Consider the following 18,723-nt stretch of genomic DNA (forward strand, 5'->3'; position numbering starts at 1 on the left):
CACCCCTGAAAGCACCTGGCATCCCAGAATTGGAGGGAACAAATGGGGAAACTGAAGCCCAGAAAGGTGGGGGGGTACCTGCCCAAAGCCACATGAGTAACTAACAGGGCTGGTGGGGTCTAGGACCTAAGTGTCCTGGTTCCTAGCCTGGTGCTCTTTGCATGTGACCTACCTGATGTAGGTGAGGGCATTGCCCTCAGGGAAGTTGTAGGGGTGCCGTTTCCTGAAGACGTGGCCCACCCGGCTGCAGGGCACGATCTCCAAGCTCCCACCGCACATCCACACCCTGAAGGAGAGCTCTGCAGGAGATGGCAGCCGTCAGGAGGGATGAGTCCCCGGCAAGTCCCCGCTGAGTGAAGGTGTCCCTTGTTTCTGGTGTCTCCTTGGAGGCACATGCCGGGCTCAGGGCTCCTGGGCCCTTTTACACAGGATGTACCCATCCTTGTACATGTTCCTGACATGCATGTCCACACCCCGCTCCCATCACACACACACCCTTACATACACCCCCCACATCCCATCCCACACATACCCTGTCTCCCACACACCCCTCCATACACACCACGTATACACATACACTCTTCATATATACCCCGTCACACAGACCACACACACCCCTTCCACACATACCATATATACATATCACAAACACACACATACCACACACACCCCACCCCAGACACCACACACACATATATACACACAGACGCTTCACACACACCCCACCCCACATATGCCACACATACACCCCCTCCACACATACTCCTTCCACACACCCCACAGATACTACACACACACTCTTCACACACATCTTACACACACATACCACACATACACCTCTTCCACACACACATCCCTTCCACATACCCACCCCACAGACACCACAATACACACACACACACACACACACACCCCTTCCACATACCCCACCCCACAGACACCACAACACACACACACATACACGCCAACCCCCCTATACACTGCCTGCCTCTGAGCCCTGGAAGAGCAGTGGGGAAAGCTCTGAAGCAACACAAAGACCATGAGGAGAAGGAAAACTGAATCAAATGTGGCATCATTTCCAGCCTCTGACTAGAAAGCCCCATCCAGACATTGCTAAGGAAGAATGCATTTGCCTGTCAGTCAGCTCTGGGCATCCACGAGGCTGGAAAACAGACCATCAGCCTGGCCACAGACTGCTCCAGCAGGTCTTTCTGGCCCCAGACCTCCCTCTTGGCGCAGGGGGTCTCCATGTACAGGCTACCACTGGTTTCCTTTTGATAGTGGTGGGGATGCTGAATGAGCTTCTGCGGGCAACTGTGGTCCCTCAGTGCTGAGAGGTGCAAGGGGCTGTTCTGCTTCCTGGAAGGGGGACATCACAAACTGCCGACTCTTTTCTTGACTCAACAATTATCACTTTTGGCAAGGACTCGCCTTAGCAGCTGGCTGAACCTAATCTCTTCTGATTACTGTTTCATATTAACCCTACAGTGGGACAGACACTCTGTGACATTAAAACATCTCCTTCCTGTCCCAGAAAATACACAACCTTTGTTTTTTGTTTTGTTTTGAATTTTCTTTAAAAAAGGCCATTTTCTCATGAGTTCCAGCCTTGGTCCCTCTGCCCATACTCCCCAGTTGGCTGTATGGACACTCATGGTCCCTGGCCAGGCCTGGGGTTCTTACCTGGTGCAGCTCATCAGGGCCGACTCCCACCCCTGCAGTGACTAATGCCCACCTCTGGCCAGCCTATGTACATCAGACAACTTCCAGACGTGGGCCAGGGGCCAGGGCTGGGTATGTGGCATACCAGGGTTGGCCAATCAACCAGGTTGATGGGCTTCCCTAGGTCGGCCAACAGACAGAGAGCTGCATTCTGGTTCGATTTCTGCTGGACCAACTTGGTGATGCTAGGAAAGTCACTTCATCTCACCAGCCCATTATGTCCATACTGTTACGGTCATTACCCACAACACAGTAAGAAGCAGTAAACATTGCCCTTTTACTGAGCACTGAGCATTTACTATGTGCCATGCTCTATAACCCAAGTCTAATTCTCACAGCAAGCATATGAAGCTGGTATTATCATCCCCATATGGTTTTGCTTGCTTTTATACTTATTAAATATTAAAATTTATTTATTCTTTTTTAAGTAGGCTTCATGCCTAGTGTGGGGCTCAAACTCACAACCCTGAGACTAAGAGTCGTATGCTCTACAGACTGAGCCAGCCAGGCATCCCTGTCCCTATGTTTTTAATCAGGTCTGGGAAGCCCAAACATGTTAACCTCTCCAGGATCACACAAACTCTCTGTTGCAGAATTACAATGTCAAGTTCACATTTTGTCCAACAAGCTGCACTGTTTAAACCAGACTCCTTAGTTCATTCAGCAAAATTGTATTGGGTACCCGATTTTATGTGTCATACACTGTTCTAGAATCCTTCCACACTCATGGGTGGGAGACAGGAACTCACTAAGATAAGAAACAAAAATGCAAGTAGACAAGAAAATGAGTAAAATGTGTAGTCTGTCTGACAGCATTAAGTCCAGTGGAGACAGATGAAGCAGGTAGGGGCTGAAGAACACCAGTGGAGCAGGGAGGGCTATAGTTTTAGTTAGACTGATTGCGAAGTCCTCACTTATAAGGGGACATTTGAGCTAAGACCTGAAGGAGGTGAAGAAGCAAGTCATACAGCTCTTTGGGGAGAAACATTCCAGGCAGAAGGACCAGCAGGGCAAAGACGTACAGGCTGGAGTGGTGGCAAGTTCCAGGGGCCACAGGGAGGCCTGGCAGGGCTGGTGGCCGGGGGGTGGCGGGGTGGGGGGCTGAGTGAGGCCGAGTGGGAGAGGCAGGAGAATGTGGGCAGAGCTGCTGGTATGCTGTGGGGGCAGGGCAGATGGTGTGAGGACTGTGGGCTTTGATGGCAGTGATGTGACAGTCCTTGCAGGGTCATGAGCAGAGGATTGCCACAATCTGACTACCTTTTAAAAGGACCTCAAGTGGGAATCCCAAGGTTCTCATGTTTGCCACCTCCACATACGGTGGCCTCTGGGGTGCTGGAGTTCCGCTCTCTGAGAGGACACGGGAATGAGTCTCAGTCTGGGCACCTCCCTTCCTTCAACAAAAGAATAAAAATGAAAGGCCTAAACCCACTAGCAGCAGGGCTCTCTTGGCTCAAAACTGCTCCCAGCAGCTAAACATCTGAGCACCATGGCTAGCCTAGAAATTTCTTTGAATTTCTTCTAAGAAACAAAACCCTTCCCAGAACCACTCTGTGGTTCACCTTTCAAGTTCCCCAACCATGGAGCCCTTGCCTCAGGCAGAATTTGAAGTTAGCCATTTGATCATTTACTTGTTTCTCTGTCAATCATCAGCCTTAAAAAAAAAAAAGAAAGAAAGAAAAAAAGAAGACTAAAAAGACAAAAGAAAAAGGCTCCTGGATGTAGGAGAGACTATTAGTTTCCCAGTTATCTGAGTCTTTACGGGAAACCTGCTTTGCCAAAGCTCCTTTGAGGCCGAGACTGAGGACAAACAAGGGCCCAAGACATGTGAAAGGAGGTTAGAATGGAAGAGTCAGTGTACCCCAATTCCCAGAATTTATTTCTCCAAATGCCTGTCTGCAAATGGTTTCCAAGAGTAAGTTACAAAGGGGAGAACATTCCACGCCTGATTCCACTCCAGTTGGTTTTGAATTAGGATCAGACCAATTTTTTTTTTAAAGATTTTATCCATCTATTTGAGAGAGAGAGAGAGAGCATGAGAGCAGGGTGAAGGGCAGAGGGAGAAGCAGGCTCCCCTCTGAGCAGGGAGCGCAATGTGGGGCTCGATCCCAGGACCCAGGATCATGACCTGAGCCAAAGGCAGGCATTTAACTGACTAAGCCACCCAGGCGCCTCTGGATGACCTATTAGAAGCCTCACTGCTCCTCTGTGTCCCGATCGGGAGAGAGAAGGAAGAGTTGCTCCTCACCTTCCAGAAACACAGAATTCGCTTTGATCACACCTCACAACACTTCAGTGGCTCTCATAGGAGCAGTACATAAACCTGTCAGATATGGACCTTCCCGATTGAAATCTGGAAGGCAGCGTTGACCTCAGTTTTCCCACCTGTCAAATGGGTGGGATACCACCAGCCCTATTTACTTCACAAGAAAACTGGTGAGGATGAAGAAGGAAACAAAAGGCTCTGCAAAGAACAGGAGAGCCCCGGATTGTTCCCCATCCTTCACCCCGCTCCTTGCCGCGTGGGCTGCACTGTGGGCTTCCCTCCTGCAGGCTGGCAGGGTCAGTCAGAGTCGGAGGAGGGGAATATGAGGGTGGGTGTTTATCCTCCAACACCCACCGCCTGGGCTCTGTGGGCTGCCTACAGGTGCCCCAAGACCGCAGCTCCTGTCAGAGGGCACTCCCTCCCTATCCTTCAGAACTAGGAGTGGCTGCACCTCGCAGCAGTCACCAGCCCAGCCCAGGACTAAGCTGTCCCTGTGGCTCCCTAAAGCTTGCCTACACTGTGGGCATAGGGTCTTCAGTAGACCCCCTTATGTTATCCATGTCCCATGTTCCTTCTGTATCGGACCTTTAACTAACTGAACCTCCCTGGCCACCCTGGGGGCTCACTGGGCTCTTGCCTTTCCTGCTGGAGCCAGAGGGCTCCTCTAGCGCCATAGGTAATGACAACGGCCACCAGCAGTGCGCCACGCATTTTAACTCCTCTCTTATTTGGTACTCATGCCAGCCTCTTGAGGACATGAGGCTGAGGGAGGCTTTAACTTGTCCAGGGCCTAACAGCTAGTGGGCGGTAGGGCCAGGATTTGCACCGAGGCCCGTCTGCCCCCATTGCTGACATTTAGCCAAACTTTGCTGCACCCCCCACCCTACCCCTGGCTTTTTCTGGAAGAGAAGCAGCCGTGTGTTTAAGCTGCAGCCCTGGTTACAGTTTATTTTTCCACATACATGTCTAGCCATGTGACCACACATTCCCCCTGGCCACCTAAATCTCTGTTTACTAGCTGTGTGGCTCTGGACTAATTACTTAACCTCTCTGTACCTCAGTTTATCAGTAAAATGGAGATATAATAGTATTTACCTCAGGAGTTGTGAACATTAAACGAATTAATTACACATATAGAACAGGGCCTTATGTACAGAAGGTGCTCGAGCAGGGTTACCCATTATTGTTGTAATTGCTATTGCTATTTCCAACTTACCAAAATTCTCACCCCCCCAGATGTCCATCTGGGCATCATACTTTCCCAAGTGGTTAAACCAGGACTTGTCAATCACGAAGATTCCTCCAGCTATGACAGGGGTCCTGGGAGCAAGGAGAGGAATGAAGCCATGCGTAAGCTGGTTAAGCTGGGAGCCCTTCCAGATGGGCCACTTGCCCCCAGAATCCCTGGCTTGCAGAGTTGCAGGGGCAGGATGTTTGGCAGCTCCCTGGCCTCTGTCTTCCCTGTCCCTGGGGCCCAGAACCAAGTCAGCACTTAGTGCAATCTCAGGAGCACCAGCAACTGAGATGGTCCCCCAGTGGCCTCCCAGGACCCCAACCCAGGGAAGGAAGGGTGTCCGCAGAGCCCGCAGCAGCACTGACCTTATGGGCTTGGTGGGATCGGTCCGGGCAATCTTCTGTTCCAGAGGAATCTGCTCCCACTTGAAATGTAGGCTCCAGTCAAATCCTAAGGGATAGAGTGGGGTGAGGACAGAGCTTGGGGGCAGACCTAATGCCCTCGGTCTCTCTTGATCAGAGCCCAGCTCACAGAGGGCACTGGGCAATTCATGCAGTCGTTCCTTCACTCAGAATGAGACAGGTCCCTGCCCTCATAGTTTCAATCTACTGGGTAGGACAGAGACTACAAAGGTAAATCAGTAAAAGGATAATCTGCCAGTCAAAGGTGAAAAGTGCTAAAAGAAAAATAAAGAAGAGAGGTGCCCATTCTAGTAAGAGTAGTCAGGAAAGTCTCTGTAATGGGATCACTTTTTTTTTTATAAATTAATTTTTATTGGTGTTCAATTTACCAACATACAGAATAACACCCAGTGCTCATCCCGTCAAGTGTCCCCCTCCGTGCCCGTCACCCATTCACCCCCACCCCCCGCCCTCCTCCCCTTCCACCACCCCTAGTTCATTTAATGGGATCACATTTGACCTGAATGATGGACTGATCTATGGAGTGGGGAAAGGGAAGTCCAGGTGGGGGGGGGGGGAGACAGCAAGTGCAAAGGCCCTGAGGTGATTCCCCACAGGAGAAATGCCTGGCTCCCTTCAGAATCCCATTCAACTCTAAGACCTAAGTAATAGCTGTTTCAATTTTTTGGAAGGCTGGGCCCCAAATAGGAAAACCACTCTGCCCACTAGCTCCTAACAACAGATTCTCTAGTGCAGCCTGTCCAATAGAGCTTTCTGCAATGATGGAAATGTTCTCTATCTGCACTGTTCAATATGGTAGGCACTAGCCACGTGGGGTTATTGAGCACTTGAAATGTGGCTAGTGCAACTTAAGGAACTGAATTTGAATTTTATTTAGTTGTAATTAATTTAAATTTAAATAGCCAGGGGCACCTGGGTGGCTCAGTAGTTGAGCAACTGCCTTCGGCTCAGGGCGGGATTCCAGGGTCCTGGGATCAAGTCCTGCATCAGGCTCCTCATAGGGAGTCTGCTTCTCCCTCTGCCTGTGTCTCTGCCTCTCTCTCTGTGTCTCTCATGAATAAATAAATAAAATCTTTGAAAAATTTAAATAGCCAAATATGGCTATTATATTGGACAACACAGCTGTAAAGTCTGGACCCGAGCTGTCCAAAAGAAGTCTGATGCAAGCCAGAAATGCAAGCCATATGTGTGATTTAAATTTTTCTAGTAGCCATATCAGAAAGTAAGAACATACAACATTAATTTGAACACTATATTTTAATGCAATATAACCAAAATGTTATTGTTTCAACATGTAATCAATATAAAAAACAATGAGGTATTTTACAGTCTTTCATACTAAGACTTTGAAACCTGGTGTGTAGTTGACCCTTCCAGCACATCTCAATTCAGACTGGTCACATGTTAAGAGTTCAATAGCCATATGTGGCTACCAGCCTGGGGCCAGAACCACCTCCAGGCATACACACCAGGGGTTCATTCAAGACACTGTCGTATCATGTCCTCCTGCCAGGACTTGTGGGCATGCTCCCTGGGCTGACAGCATTTGGGAAGGATGTGTCAGGGTTTGTGCGGAGAGGAAGACAAAAGACTAGCTTGGCTCTGTCCCTGATTGTGCCAGAGGGCTTTGTCCTGAACCTGACGGCTTGACGCTATCCCTTTTCATTTTCTGGAGGTAAGGGGGTGGTGTGAGACACTCTGGCATAGCGGGGAAGAAGAGCACCCCATCAAGGCTTTAGACTGCCCACCCCGGCCCCTTTCAAGTCTACAGCCCTCCCCCAGGAGATGGACGCACCTCCACGAAGGTCAGCAGAGGCAGCGAGGTAGGCAAAATTATCCAGACTGATGACATCAATGATGGGGCTCACCACACGGGTGTGGTCCTAGGCGAGGAACGAGAGATGGTGTGAGGCCAGGGACTCTGTGAAGAAAGGCCTAGCTGCCTGCTCTGGGAAGACGTTCTCTCCGAGGCCTGGGGCACCTGGCCCTTCTTGTAGGACACCACGGGTTCGCGCGAGCTGTCCTGCAGCATCACATCCAGGCTCCTGGAAGGTTCTACCTGGGTCCCACGGGCGCAGTGCTCTCCCAGCCTCTTCCTCTCACATCATGCTGAGCCCTGCTGGGATCTCACCTCCTCAGTGAAACCCTGCCTGATTGAGGCAGGCTGAGGATTTCTTCCTCTTAAGCTGCTCTCCCAAGTACAGGCCAGACAATTCCTGGGGCACCGAATCATATGCTGCCTGAGGTGACTCTTCTGTTGCTGGCTTGAATTGTTGTTTTATTAATTGTCAACCACCTTTGTACATGTCTGAGTCGAGTCTTCCTGGCAGCTTGAGGGCCGGGACTCCTTTCCCTATACAACCTGGGTGTCACTCTCTCATGCCGCATCTGCTTCTAGGTCAGATTCACTACTCCCTTCATCCTCCTAGTCACAAATCCACCTCCAAAACATTGGTGGGTAATGTCCATTTTACTAAAGATTTAGGTTTACTAGTTTTTTCTTTTTTGGAGGGGTGGGTAGTGATGTTGTTGGTAGCTTATATTGTATAAAAAACTATCAAAACTATCAACCGTCATCAGCCCTCGCTCTTCGCTCTCCCTCTACAGAGGGACCCAGGACAGAGCCTCTTCTCTCCCCGCATTCTGTGCTGACCCTCAGAATCCTCTTGCCTGCCAGTTGGAGCCTCACTATGTCCTCAGTTCACAACTCGTCTCAGGACCGCGGAAGCCTGGGAGGAGGCGGAGCAGGGGAGACCACCCATGGTTTCTCACAGAGCTCTGTGGGGGCCTCGCCTTCACCTTTTTATAGACTTTTTTATTCTGAGATATAATTCATTTTTATAGCAATTTCATTAGCCATAATTGACATCTGATAAAATTCACCACTATGAATGATAAAATATACAAATTTGATGGCTTACAGTATATTCACAAGATTATGCACCCATCACCCCTATCTAATTCCGGAATATTTTCTTCACCCCAACAAGGAATCCAGCCCCTGACAACCACTAATCTCTCTTCTGTTTCTATGGCTTTGTTTTATTCTGGACATCTTGTATCAATGGAATCATATAATACGTGGCCTTTTTTGATCAGCTTCTTTCACTTACGGAAATGCTTCCATCCACATTAAATCAGTACTTTATTCCTTTTTATGGCTGAATAATAGTCTATGGTATGGCTATATCGACAGACCTTTGGGCTGTTTCCACATTTTGGCTATTCCGAATAATATTGCCCTGAACACTGCTGTACAAGTTTTTGTGTGGAGTATGTGTCCATGTCTCTTGGGTATGTACCCAGTCGTGGAAGGGTCATGTGGTAACTCCATGTTTAAACTTTTGAGGAACCGCCAGACTGTTTTCCAAAGTGGCTGCACCATTTTACATTCTCACCAGCGATGAGTGAAAAGGCTCCTACTTCTCCATATCCTCGCCCGCACTGGATATTGTCCATCCTTTGGTTACAGCCATCCTGTACGTATCGAATGGTATCTGACTGGGATTTTGACTTGCATTTCCCTGAAGTCTGAATAATGTTGAGCATCTTTTCATGTGCTTGTTGGCCATTTGTGTATCTGCCTTGAAGAAATGTCCATTCAAATCCTTTGCCCATTTTTAAGTTGGGTTACTTGTCTTTTTTACGGTTGATCTGTAATCACCTCATCCTTCCCTCCACCTGTCCTACCCTTCCCCTTTTTAGCAAACACTAGCACGTGGTGGGGACCCCCTGTCCTCATATCTCCTTGAGAACACCATTCCCCATCGCCTCCCTCCTTCTCAGGCTTCCCAGCCTTGACCCAAAGCTGCCCCCTGCCCCAGCACAGAACCCACCTCCCCCAGAAGGAAAACACCACCACTCTTCATGGGAGGAGCTTTTAGCTCACCCAAGCTCTCATCCACATGAATTCTCATAGTAACCCCAAGAGACAAATATTATAATTACCCCCATTTTCAGAGGAGAAAGCTCACGAACATGAAGTCACTCTGGGGGAAGCAGACCACTTAGCCCCCTATTCTGCCTATCCAACTTCAAAGACCATTCACACACCCTTAACAGCAAGTACATGGTGGGCCCATCCCAAGGGACAGAGCTCCCCCAGGGACACAGGGACTCACCTCCTTCACCCGCTGCAGCATGGGCTGCAGCCACTCAGTGTTCACTTCGCAGTGGCTGTCCAGAAAGGTGAGGACGGCAGCTGTGGCCACATCTGCCCCACGAACTCGGGACCGGATCAGCCCTGCCATGGGAGTGGACAGGGGTTGGTGCTGAGATGGGGTCAATTTGCCTCCCCATCATCCCTCAAAGTCTCAGGGCTCTGCACCCGTCAGGGGCCAAGGCTTTCTCTGAGTTACCATGATTGAGCTTTACTTTGTATTTGATTATTTCCTCCCTCCCTCTCTTTTGTCTCATCCACTCATCAACTATCACTGCTCCAAGGTCATTCTCTGAATGCCCTCTGCATGCTGGTCACTGTTCTGGGCTCTGGGAACACACTGATGAACAGTCAGGGGTGAGTGGACAGTGCAATAAAGTGTGCTTTGGTACCAAAAGAAAACCAGAAATCATAACTCTTTCCCTTCTACCCCCATCCCCCCGCCCACCGCAGGGACTTCCAGGCCATCCCTTTCAGCTGCATCATCATGTGCGACCTGGTGAGAATGTTCTAGACTAAGTCAGGCTGGAGTTAGTATGCCAGCGCCTTCACTTACCTTAAGCATGTTATTTAACCTCTCTGAGCCTGGATTTTCTTATCTAAACAACTCCGAGAGAAAATAATCCCCACCTGTGCAGGAGAGGGCCTGTGTCTAGGAGCCCTACACATGCTAGATTCTGGTCTGCTTCCACCCTCATCTCAAACAGTCTTGCTGATGGCTCACTTTTGGCAGCCAGTCAAAGAACGGCCTCACTTTTGGCATCTCCCCAGTCAGGGCTAGGCACTTGCCTGGTGAGGAGAGAGGAGGCCCATCTGGTGCTGCTGACAGAGCAGCCATTGGTGCCCTAAGAGCTCAGAATGTAGTTGCTTCTTGGAGAGATTTCCCTGGCCATACCTCTGCCCTGTACTCTGCCTCTATCCATCGGAGTATCCATCCATCCATCTGTCCCATTCTTGTACTCCACTGGTGGCTAGAAAGCACTTAATAAAAGTTTACACCTGTGTTGGGCAAGCCCCAGGAAACACTATATTCCTAGGTCTAAAGGCACTTACAACCCAGTGCCTAGGAGAAATTTCTCTCTGGCCTCTTCCATGCCAGTTAGAAGGTCTCCTTGGCCTGACTGGTCTTTCTTAATTATGCCCCTCACATCTCTCTCTCTCTTTCTCTCAAACCTTCAGTGGCTCCCTACTAGTTGCCTTATCAGGTCTAAATTGCCTTTCTCTGGCTTCCAAGGTCCTCTGCTCTCTGCCCTCACTGTGCCATTTCCCCTGCTGACCAGATCCAGATTTTCCCAGGCAGGGAGGAGGAGAGGGAGGTTAAGGGTGGCCTCCCTCCTCCATGTTGGAATTCTGGCTCCTCTATTCATCACCCTGGGCAAATTATTGAGCCTCCTTAAGACCCACTTTCCTTATGTTCAAAACAGGGACAATGAGTTGTTATGAGGAATGAATGTAAGGACACAGGCAAAGGGAATGGCTCCTGTGGGTGAGCACTCAGGAAGAGGGCTTGTTAGTATTACAGGTGTACCCAGGCCTGAACAGTGCTTGTGGCTGCAGAGTCCTAAAACCTGGACTGCCCTGCCTTGTTTCTTTCACCTGTTTCACAGTGCCCCATCTATGCCCCCTCCTGGGGTCTCCATTTGACCCCCATATCATCACGACCAGCATGTCCCTGTGGTGGATCCTGACTCCTTAGCCTTATGATAAGCTCTCCGAGGGCAGGGACCATGTTTTATACTTCTTTTGTGCCTCCTAGAGTGCCATGTACAATCCTATGCCATGGCTGATGCTCCAAAACACCTCTCAATTGGAATTGAGGTTGCATCTGCTTGATAATGCCCTCTGGTTTTCTCAAAGCATTTCCACAGAGCTTATCTCATTTAACCCTTACAACAGCCATGCAAGGCAGAAAGGGTACTATTATTAACTCAAGAGACAACCCAGGCAGCCAGATGTAGAGCAACTTGCCTACCATCATGTCGTGACAGGGGCTGACCTGGGATAGCAGAAGGGTCTTTCCACAGACCTTGGTCCTGGCCACCAGGAATGCAGCAGGAGCACGCTGGCTTCATGTGACACGGTGTCAAAAGGGAGAAAGAAGGTTCAGTGGTCTAGACCAAAATGGGTCTGTGATGGCACCCAGGGTCTAAGAACATACCTTCCCGCCGATCATTGCGCAGGCACTTGACCTTGGGGATTCTGGTCAGAAGCAGACAGTCTTCAGCTGAAGATGAACAGAAGGAAGCAAGCTCATTCAGATATGGGCATCAGACCAAAAGGGGTTTGGTCACCCTTGGAACTGCCCAGAAGGTGTCTCATAGTAGGTCCAGGGAAAGAGCTGGGGCTGGGGAGGTGCACAGGAGCATGGTCATCTCCAATGGCCAAGGGTTGCCCTGTGCTCCACTCCCAGGCCAGACTGGGGACCGCCTGTACTTAGGGCATTGCCCCCCAGGGGGCGCCAGAGAGCACCAGCAGGTCCGCACAGAGCCAGGTCAACACCAGCGCAGCCACACTTAAGGGACAATCCTCAGTATACGGCCTTTTTAAAAAAATGTCATCTCACTCGGGTCGCCTGAGTGGCTTAGCAATTGAGCGTCTGCCTTTGGCTCAGGGCGTGATCCTCGAGTCCTGGGACTGAGTCCCACATCAGGCTTCCTGCATGGAGCTTGCTTCTCCCTCTGCCTCTGTCTCTGTCTCTCTTTATGTATCTCATGAATTAAATAAATAAAATCTTTATTTAAAAAAAATGTCATCTCACTGGTGTCCCATGAAAACAACAGCTCTCTTTCCCCTTTCTTGGCACCTGAGAGCACAGTCAGGGAGGGCACCTACAAAGGAATAAAGATCCCAGTGGGGGGTGGAAGGGGGAGGGGCAGAGGTTGCCCATGATATCCAGGGCGGCCTCCACATTCTGGGAAAATGAGGGTTCGGAAGGGTGCAAATAATAGGAGGTGGAAACTTACGGTCTGAACTGAAGTCATCCACTAAAATGATCTCCTGGATCAGGCTGGCTGGAGTTCGGTTCAGGACACTGGAGTGATGGGGACAGAGGAGCCTGGATTTAGGGGTCACCTTCCATTTACCTCTCCCTGCCACAGGGATCCCCTGCACCCAGCTCAGGGGCCAGCAACTCTCCAAGAGCAGCTTCTCAAAAAACTCCCCTGTCCTGATCAATGGCTGAGGAGCGGTGTGGTCCTCAGGCTCTTCCGAGGACCTGGCTGACCCCACTGCCTGGATTTGCAGGCACCTGCAGGGACCTGTGCCAGATTGTGGGATTGCCTCAGTTTGGTTGTGGGAACTGCCTCAGTTTAGAGGTCAAGACAAGACGACTTGTAGCTGCTCCTATGGCTTAGGCTTAACAAACCCTGCCCTGGTGTAGGGGTGGGGAGGGCAGCACCCAGCTGGCCCTGGAACTGCCTGCCAGAAAAGGAATCTCCTTAACTTTCCTTCCCACCATCCTTCCTCTTCCTCTACTCCTTGGGAAGAAAGGAGATCCAAGCCTCTTTAATCCCTGGAATAATCCAAATCCTATTCTCATTAACAAAATGGGGTGAGGGGTGCCCGGGTGGCTCAGTGGTTGAGCATCTGCCTTTGGTTCAGATCATGATCCCGGGATCCTGGGATCAAGTCCTGCATGGGGCTCCCTACAAGGAGCCTGCTTCTCCCTCTGCCTATGTCTCTGCCTCTCTCTATGTGTCTCTCATGAATAAGTAAATAAAATCTTAAAAAACAAAAAAGAAAGAAAAAAGAAATGGTGTGAGTAGGAGTTAAACTTGACCACAGGGCCAAGTTGAGGAGGACAGAGGGACACCTCCCTCTGAATCGCTGACCGGCACCTACTGGTGGACATCCCATCAACCTGAGGCTTCATGTCCCTCCCTCATGGCTTCATGGCTCCTTGAATATCTGCCCTTGTCCTGGGGGACCTGACCTTGTGTTTGTGTGTCCCAATGACAACTGGATTTCCTGCTGATTGTTCAGCTCCAGCTTCTCGGAAGGACAAGGACTCCCCTCCCACTGGGTGAGATCTTCATGCTGTCTGGCCCAGCACCCTGTCTCAATGCGCCCCCCCAGCCAGGCAGATCTTCCTGAGAACTCCTCGGGGAGCAGCACTGGTGAGATGGGGCTTACCTCTTCACCGTGCGCAGGAGGGTGGAGCGGGCCTCGTTGTGGAAGGTGATGATGACGCTGGTGGCTGGCAGGTCCGCAGAGTAGGACACAGATGGGCAACTGAGAATGGAGCACAGAGGTCAGAGGGCACGGTGAGAATATCCACAGGGCAGGCTCGAGGCCTTTCTCTGTCCAGCTTGCTGCCCCAGGTAGGACAGGGAAGGCAAGCCTGCAGCCAGGGGTGTGCCCTGCCCCTCTCCGCCCATAGTCCACCTCACTCAGCCCAACCGGCCTGGAGTCCTTGGAGAGAAGCCACAGGTTGGGGCACCTTCCCAGGCCCAGTCATCTTTACCGAAGACCTAGAGGCCTCGGAGCCCCCATCACTGAAGTGTTTAGGGGGGCTCTGACCACCATGTGGAGGCAGGCACCCTTCCAGGCTGGGGAACCCAGCCTTGGGTCAGAAGACAGAACTCCGGGCCTGCTGGAGAGAGACAAAATGGGGGAGAGGGGGGAACAGCCCCTGTTCCATGTCTGGCACCCTGTAGCTTCTTTCTCTTCTCCTGGCTCACCGCACTTGTAGGATCTGGCGAGGAATCACCCCTCTCTTATCCTGCTGTGACTCCCTCCCTCTCACTGCCTAGCATCAACAGTAGGCTGGTGACCCGGGCAGGGGAGCAGCCTCACTCCTCCTGGAGCACACAGAAGCCCCGAGAAGCCCGCAGAGCAGTTCCTGCTCCCTCCCGCAGCAGCTCTGGGCTCCTCTTCTCCAACTCACACCACATTTTTAGCCATTGGCTTCCCCCTCCTCAGGAAAAGGAATTAAAACAATCCATTCCTGCCAGCCTTCAGCCCTGTCTCTTCATGCTCCTGGGGCCGGCGGGAAGGCAGCTGGTTTTCACGGCAATCTTCTTTATTACAATTGCTCTCTGACTATTCCAGCAGTAATGGTTTTTTCATTCCAGCATTCACTCCACTGACAGCAGCTTACAGCTGAATTCCCAGGCCCATTTCCTGCCCCGCAGAGCAGACTGGGTCAGAAAGGCAGGAGTTGCACCAGCCTGGGACCCCCATGGGAGGAATCCTGGGAGGCTTTAAAATAATTCTCCATGTATAGGGGAAATGCACCTCTGCCCCCTGAGAAGCCAGGCTTCCTGAATGCATCCTCCCAGAGGCATGTAGTTTTGCAGGGTGGGAGTGGACTTGGCCTACTGAGATGGGGAGTGCTGGGAGAAACAGCCACTTCCTGGGTTCCCAGCTCCCAGCATTGACCTCTAGGGACCAGGTCCTGACTGTGAACCCCAACCATCTGGTGCCCGGATAGGAGAGAATCTGGATAGTAATGTCCATCTTCCACCCGAAAGTGGCCAACCTACCTATACCCCATCTGGAGGGTGGACCTGACCTCCTCCCAGTCCGCCCCCTCCAACTCACTCCACTCTGCATTTCTCTGGGATTTACAACTATAATGATGGGGATTTATCCCAGGAGTCAAGAGCCTCTGAAGAGGTCTGTCCTATGTTTGTGTTTCAAGTCTGGGGCTGGTGGGCAGCATTTATGATGCTGGTAGGTCTGTCTTGCCTGGTCTCTCTGTTCCTCTTGAGGGAACAGATTGAGATTGAGAGCTGGACTAGGAACTAGACTGACAGTTTGGAGTCCAGCAGAAGCTGCAGTCTGGAGGGCCAAAGGGAAGAGCATGGCTCACCCCACCATGTGAAAGCCAGCACCTTAGTTGCTCCACCTCCACACACATGCGCTGGCATGCACACACACCCAGATCCACCTCGGGCTTCCAGAAGGGCTGACGGCAATACTGGGGCAGGAAGGGAGGCCAGCCTCACCACCCTTGCCTTGGATTTGAATTGGATTGAACACATTTTAAAACATGTGTTGCCCCAAGAGGAACTCCTCCTTTAATTTCTTCAGTGAACACCTGAGAAGGTATGAGGGGAACTCAGTGGGAGGGAGGGCAAAGGTGATTCAGGCTAACCCTGGATCAGTTCAGAGATGTGGGTTCATAGAAGCAGGCCTTGGGGTCTAGGCTGGCCACAGTCAGGGTTGCCAGGAAAGGTCTCCAAGTAGAGCTGTGTGGATATAGCCTTGTAGACCCCAGAGCACAGGCGAACTCTGCACCAGGACTGACTGAGAAAGAACTGAGATCTGAGCTGGCCATTGGACCCGGGTGGAGGCCTTTCCAAGTAGCAGGATTATTGTCCTATTTGGTAGCATGAGTTTCTGGAGGCTGGCAGTGCTGGGGTTCCAATATAGTGGGGACAGTCTGGGGCACCCCCAACTCCATGTTCATCTCACCTTGACAGGCTGCCAAGCCCACTGGATTTCAGGCACACCTCCATGAGCAACATGAAAGGTGCTAGAAGCATGTCCCCTCCTGCACCCTTATCTCACATATACCTTCTGTGCCGTGGAGTAACTGCTTCAGAAGGAAAAGCAATCTTGACCTGCATCATCCCCACCTACACTTAGACCAGGACCAGGCAGGTGATACGTACATAGGCAGGTCCAAGAGCCCATGTTGGTCACTCAAAACTGCAGACACATGGGTGAGTCTGCTCCAATAGGCCCTCACTGCCCCATCTGCACAGAGCACAGAGGAAGCCCCCAAACCAGCCTGGGCTGGCAAGGAGCTTTCTCTGGAGGACAGGACACTGAGGGGAGTCGTGCAGGTGCAAGTGAGGGGGCAGGGTGTAGGCAGAGGAAACGTGTGTGTATAGACAAGAGAGGACAGCGGGGTATAGGAATAAGGGAGCATTGAGTGCTGGCTGAAAAGGAGCAGAGGCTCAGGGCCAGGAGGGGTGGCTTGCACTTCAAGGTAAAGACCTCAGATTGTTCCCATAGGTGAGGGCCAGAAGAGGGGACTGGAAATGGCGACTATAACCTAGACGTGACACATCGAGGGCCTGAACCAAGGATGGGGCATTGATGGCTTGCCCAAGGTTGGTCACTCACATGGAGGAGAGTCAGAGCAGGGATCATCATGGAAGGTTTCCTTGGTCCTGCTCTGGGGCCTCTCCCGCCTCCCACACTGAGAGGCCCAAGAGGGAGGCTGGGAAGCATTTCTGGGAACTGCTGAGGAAGTGGGGCAGCGGGGCCGGAAGGAGAGAAGAAAAGGGCTTCTGATGGGGCAGTGCACAGCCCTCCACTGTTTGCATGGTGCGGGCAGGGCTGGTGGCCCCCTTCACCTCAGGCAGCACCAGCAGGCTCACCCACTCCCTCCGACCTCCCTGCGGCTCCCTGGCAGCCTGCTCTCAGTGGGGCTCAAGACTGAGGTGCTGAGGGGCCTGTGGCGCCCGCTGAGCCTCCTTGGCCCCCTCCGGTCCCCAGGAATTCCGAGAAACAGTGGAGTCAGGAGAACAACTGAAGCTGAGGGTTTGATTGTCTCAGTAACCAGACTGAGTCTGAGGAAATCTTTCTCATTTCTTAGGCCCACGTTGACTACAAGGAAGTAAGCCAACGGGGGTCGGCCCTTCCCTACACTTTGCCTCCTCTGCAGCTCCATGGAGGCTGTACCTGTAATGGCGGGTGTCCCGGATGGCTCGGTCCGGGCTCAGCTTGTCACTCTCCAGCTGGTTGAAGGCATGCTGCCTGTAAGGGTCCTCTCCGGCCTTCAGCTGCTTGGCTGCCAGGTACGCCTTCTCATCGAAGCCTCTGGAGGGTGTTCCTGTCACCTGAGACAAAGGTCAGCATCAGAGGGGTCACAGGCAGGAGGATAAAGTAGCCACTGTGTGTTCAGGTCTTACCACACAGGCAGGAGCCAGCTGCTGTTACCTCGCTGTACCTTATCCCAACTCTGTGAGCAAGAGATCATTATTTCCCGCATTGTACAGATAGGGAAACCGAGGCTCAAGAAGGTTAAAAACAGTAACCCCTGTATACAGGGAGCATATAGGAACCCTCTGTACTTTCTGCTCAACTTATGTACCTAAAACTGCTCTAAAAACATGAAGTCAGGATCCCTGGGTGGCGCAGCGGTTTGGCGCCTGCCTTTGGCCCAGGGCGCGATCCTGGAGACCCGGAATCGAATCCCACGTCGGGCTCCCGGTGCATGGAGCCTGCTTCTCCCTCTGCCTCTCTCTCTCTCTGTGACTATCATAAATAAATAAAAAATTTTAAAAAACCATGAAGTGTATTTTTTTATTATTTATTTGTTTGTTTGTTTGTTTATTTATTTTTATTTATTTATGATAGTCACAGAGAGAGAGAGAGAGAGAGAGAGAGGCAGAGACACAGGCAGAGGGAAAAGCAGGCTCCATGCACCGGGAGCCTGATGTGGGATTTGATCCCGGGTCTCCAGGATCGCGCCCTGGGCCAAAGGCAGGCGCCAAACCGCTGCACCACCCAGGGATCCCCGAAGTCTATTTTTTAAAGATTTATTTATTTATTTATTCATGATAGATAGATCGCGCCCTGGGCCAAAGGCAGGCGCCAAACCGCTGACCTGAGCCGAAGGCAAATGCTTAACCAATTGAGCCCCCCAGGCACCCCCTATTTATTTTTTTTAAAGTCCAAGGTAAGGGGCACCTGGGTGGCTCAATTGGTTAAGCATTTGCCTTTGGCTCAGGTCATGATCCCAGGGTCCTGGGAGCTCCACATCAGGCTCCCTGCTCAGTGGGGACTCTGCTTCTCCTTCTCCCTCTGCTGCTCCCCCTGCTTGTACATGCTGTCTCTGTGTGTCAAATAAATAAATAAAATCTTAAAAAAAAAAAAAAGCCCAAGGTCAGAGATAATAAGTCACAGGTTCTGGATTCAAACTGATTGTTCTGACCCTGAAGGTCATTCTCTTTACCAGTGCTCTTTG

General features: G+C 51.3%; 1 protein-coding gene across 1 annotated transcript in view; it reads right to left on the reverse strand.

The window, feature by feature from the left end:
• The window catches only part of GALNT16 (polypeptide N-acetylgalactosaminyltransferase 16), a 91,899-nt gene that overhangs the window by 14,536 nt on the left and 58,640 nt on the right, over nucleotides 1–18,723 (reverse strand). Inside the window, exons 2-10 of the mRNA XM_055304161.1 lie at nucleotides 17,436–17,593; nucleotides 13,932–14,030; nucleotides 12,764–12,831; nucleotides 11,959–12,024; nucleotides 9,763–9,884; nucleotides 7,437–7,524; nucleotides 5,585–5,669; nucleotides 5,202–5,305; nucleotides 173–299 (exon numbers count right to left, since the gene is read on the reverse strand). Of these exons, the coding sequence (XP_055160136.1) occupies nucleotides 173–299; nucleotides 5,202–5,305; nucleotides 5,585–5,669; nucleotides 7,437–7,524; nucleotides 9,763–9,884; nucleotides 11,959–12,024; nucleotides 12,764–12,831; nucleotides 13,932–14,030; nucleotides 17,436–17,593 (917 nt within the window). The remainder of the gene's footprint in view (nucleotides 1–172; nucleotides 300–5,201; nucleotides 5,306–5,584; nucleotides 5,670–7,436; nucleotides 7,525–9,762; nucleotides 9,885–11,958; nucleotides 12,025–12,763; nucleotides 12,832–13,931; nucleotides 14,031–17,435; nucleotides 17,594–18,723) is intronic.

Source organism: Nyctereutes procyonoides, unplaced genomic scaffold, assembly GCF_905146905.1.
Source record: "Nyctereutes procyonoides isolate TBG_1078 unplaced genomic scaffold, NYPRO_anot_genome, whole genome shotgun sequence".
NCBI classification, from domain to species: Eukaryota; Metazoa; Chordata; class Mammalia; order Carnivora; family Canidae; genus Nyctereutes; species Nyctereutes procyonoides.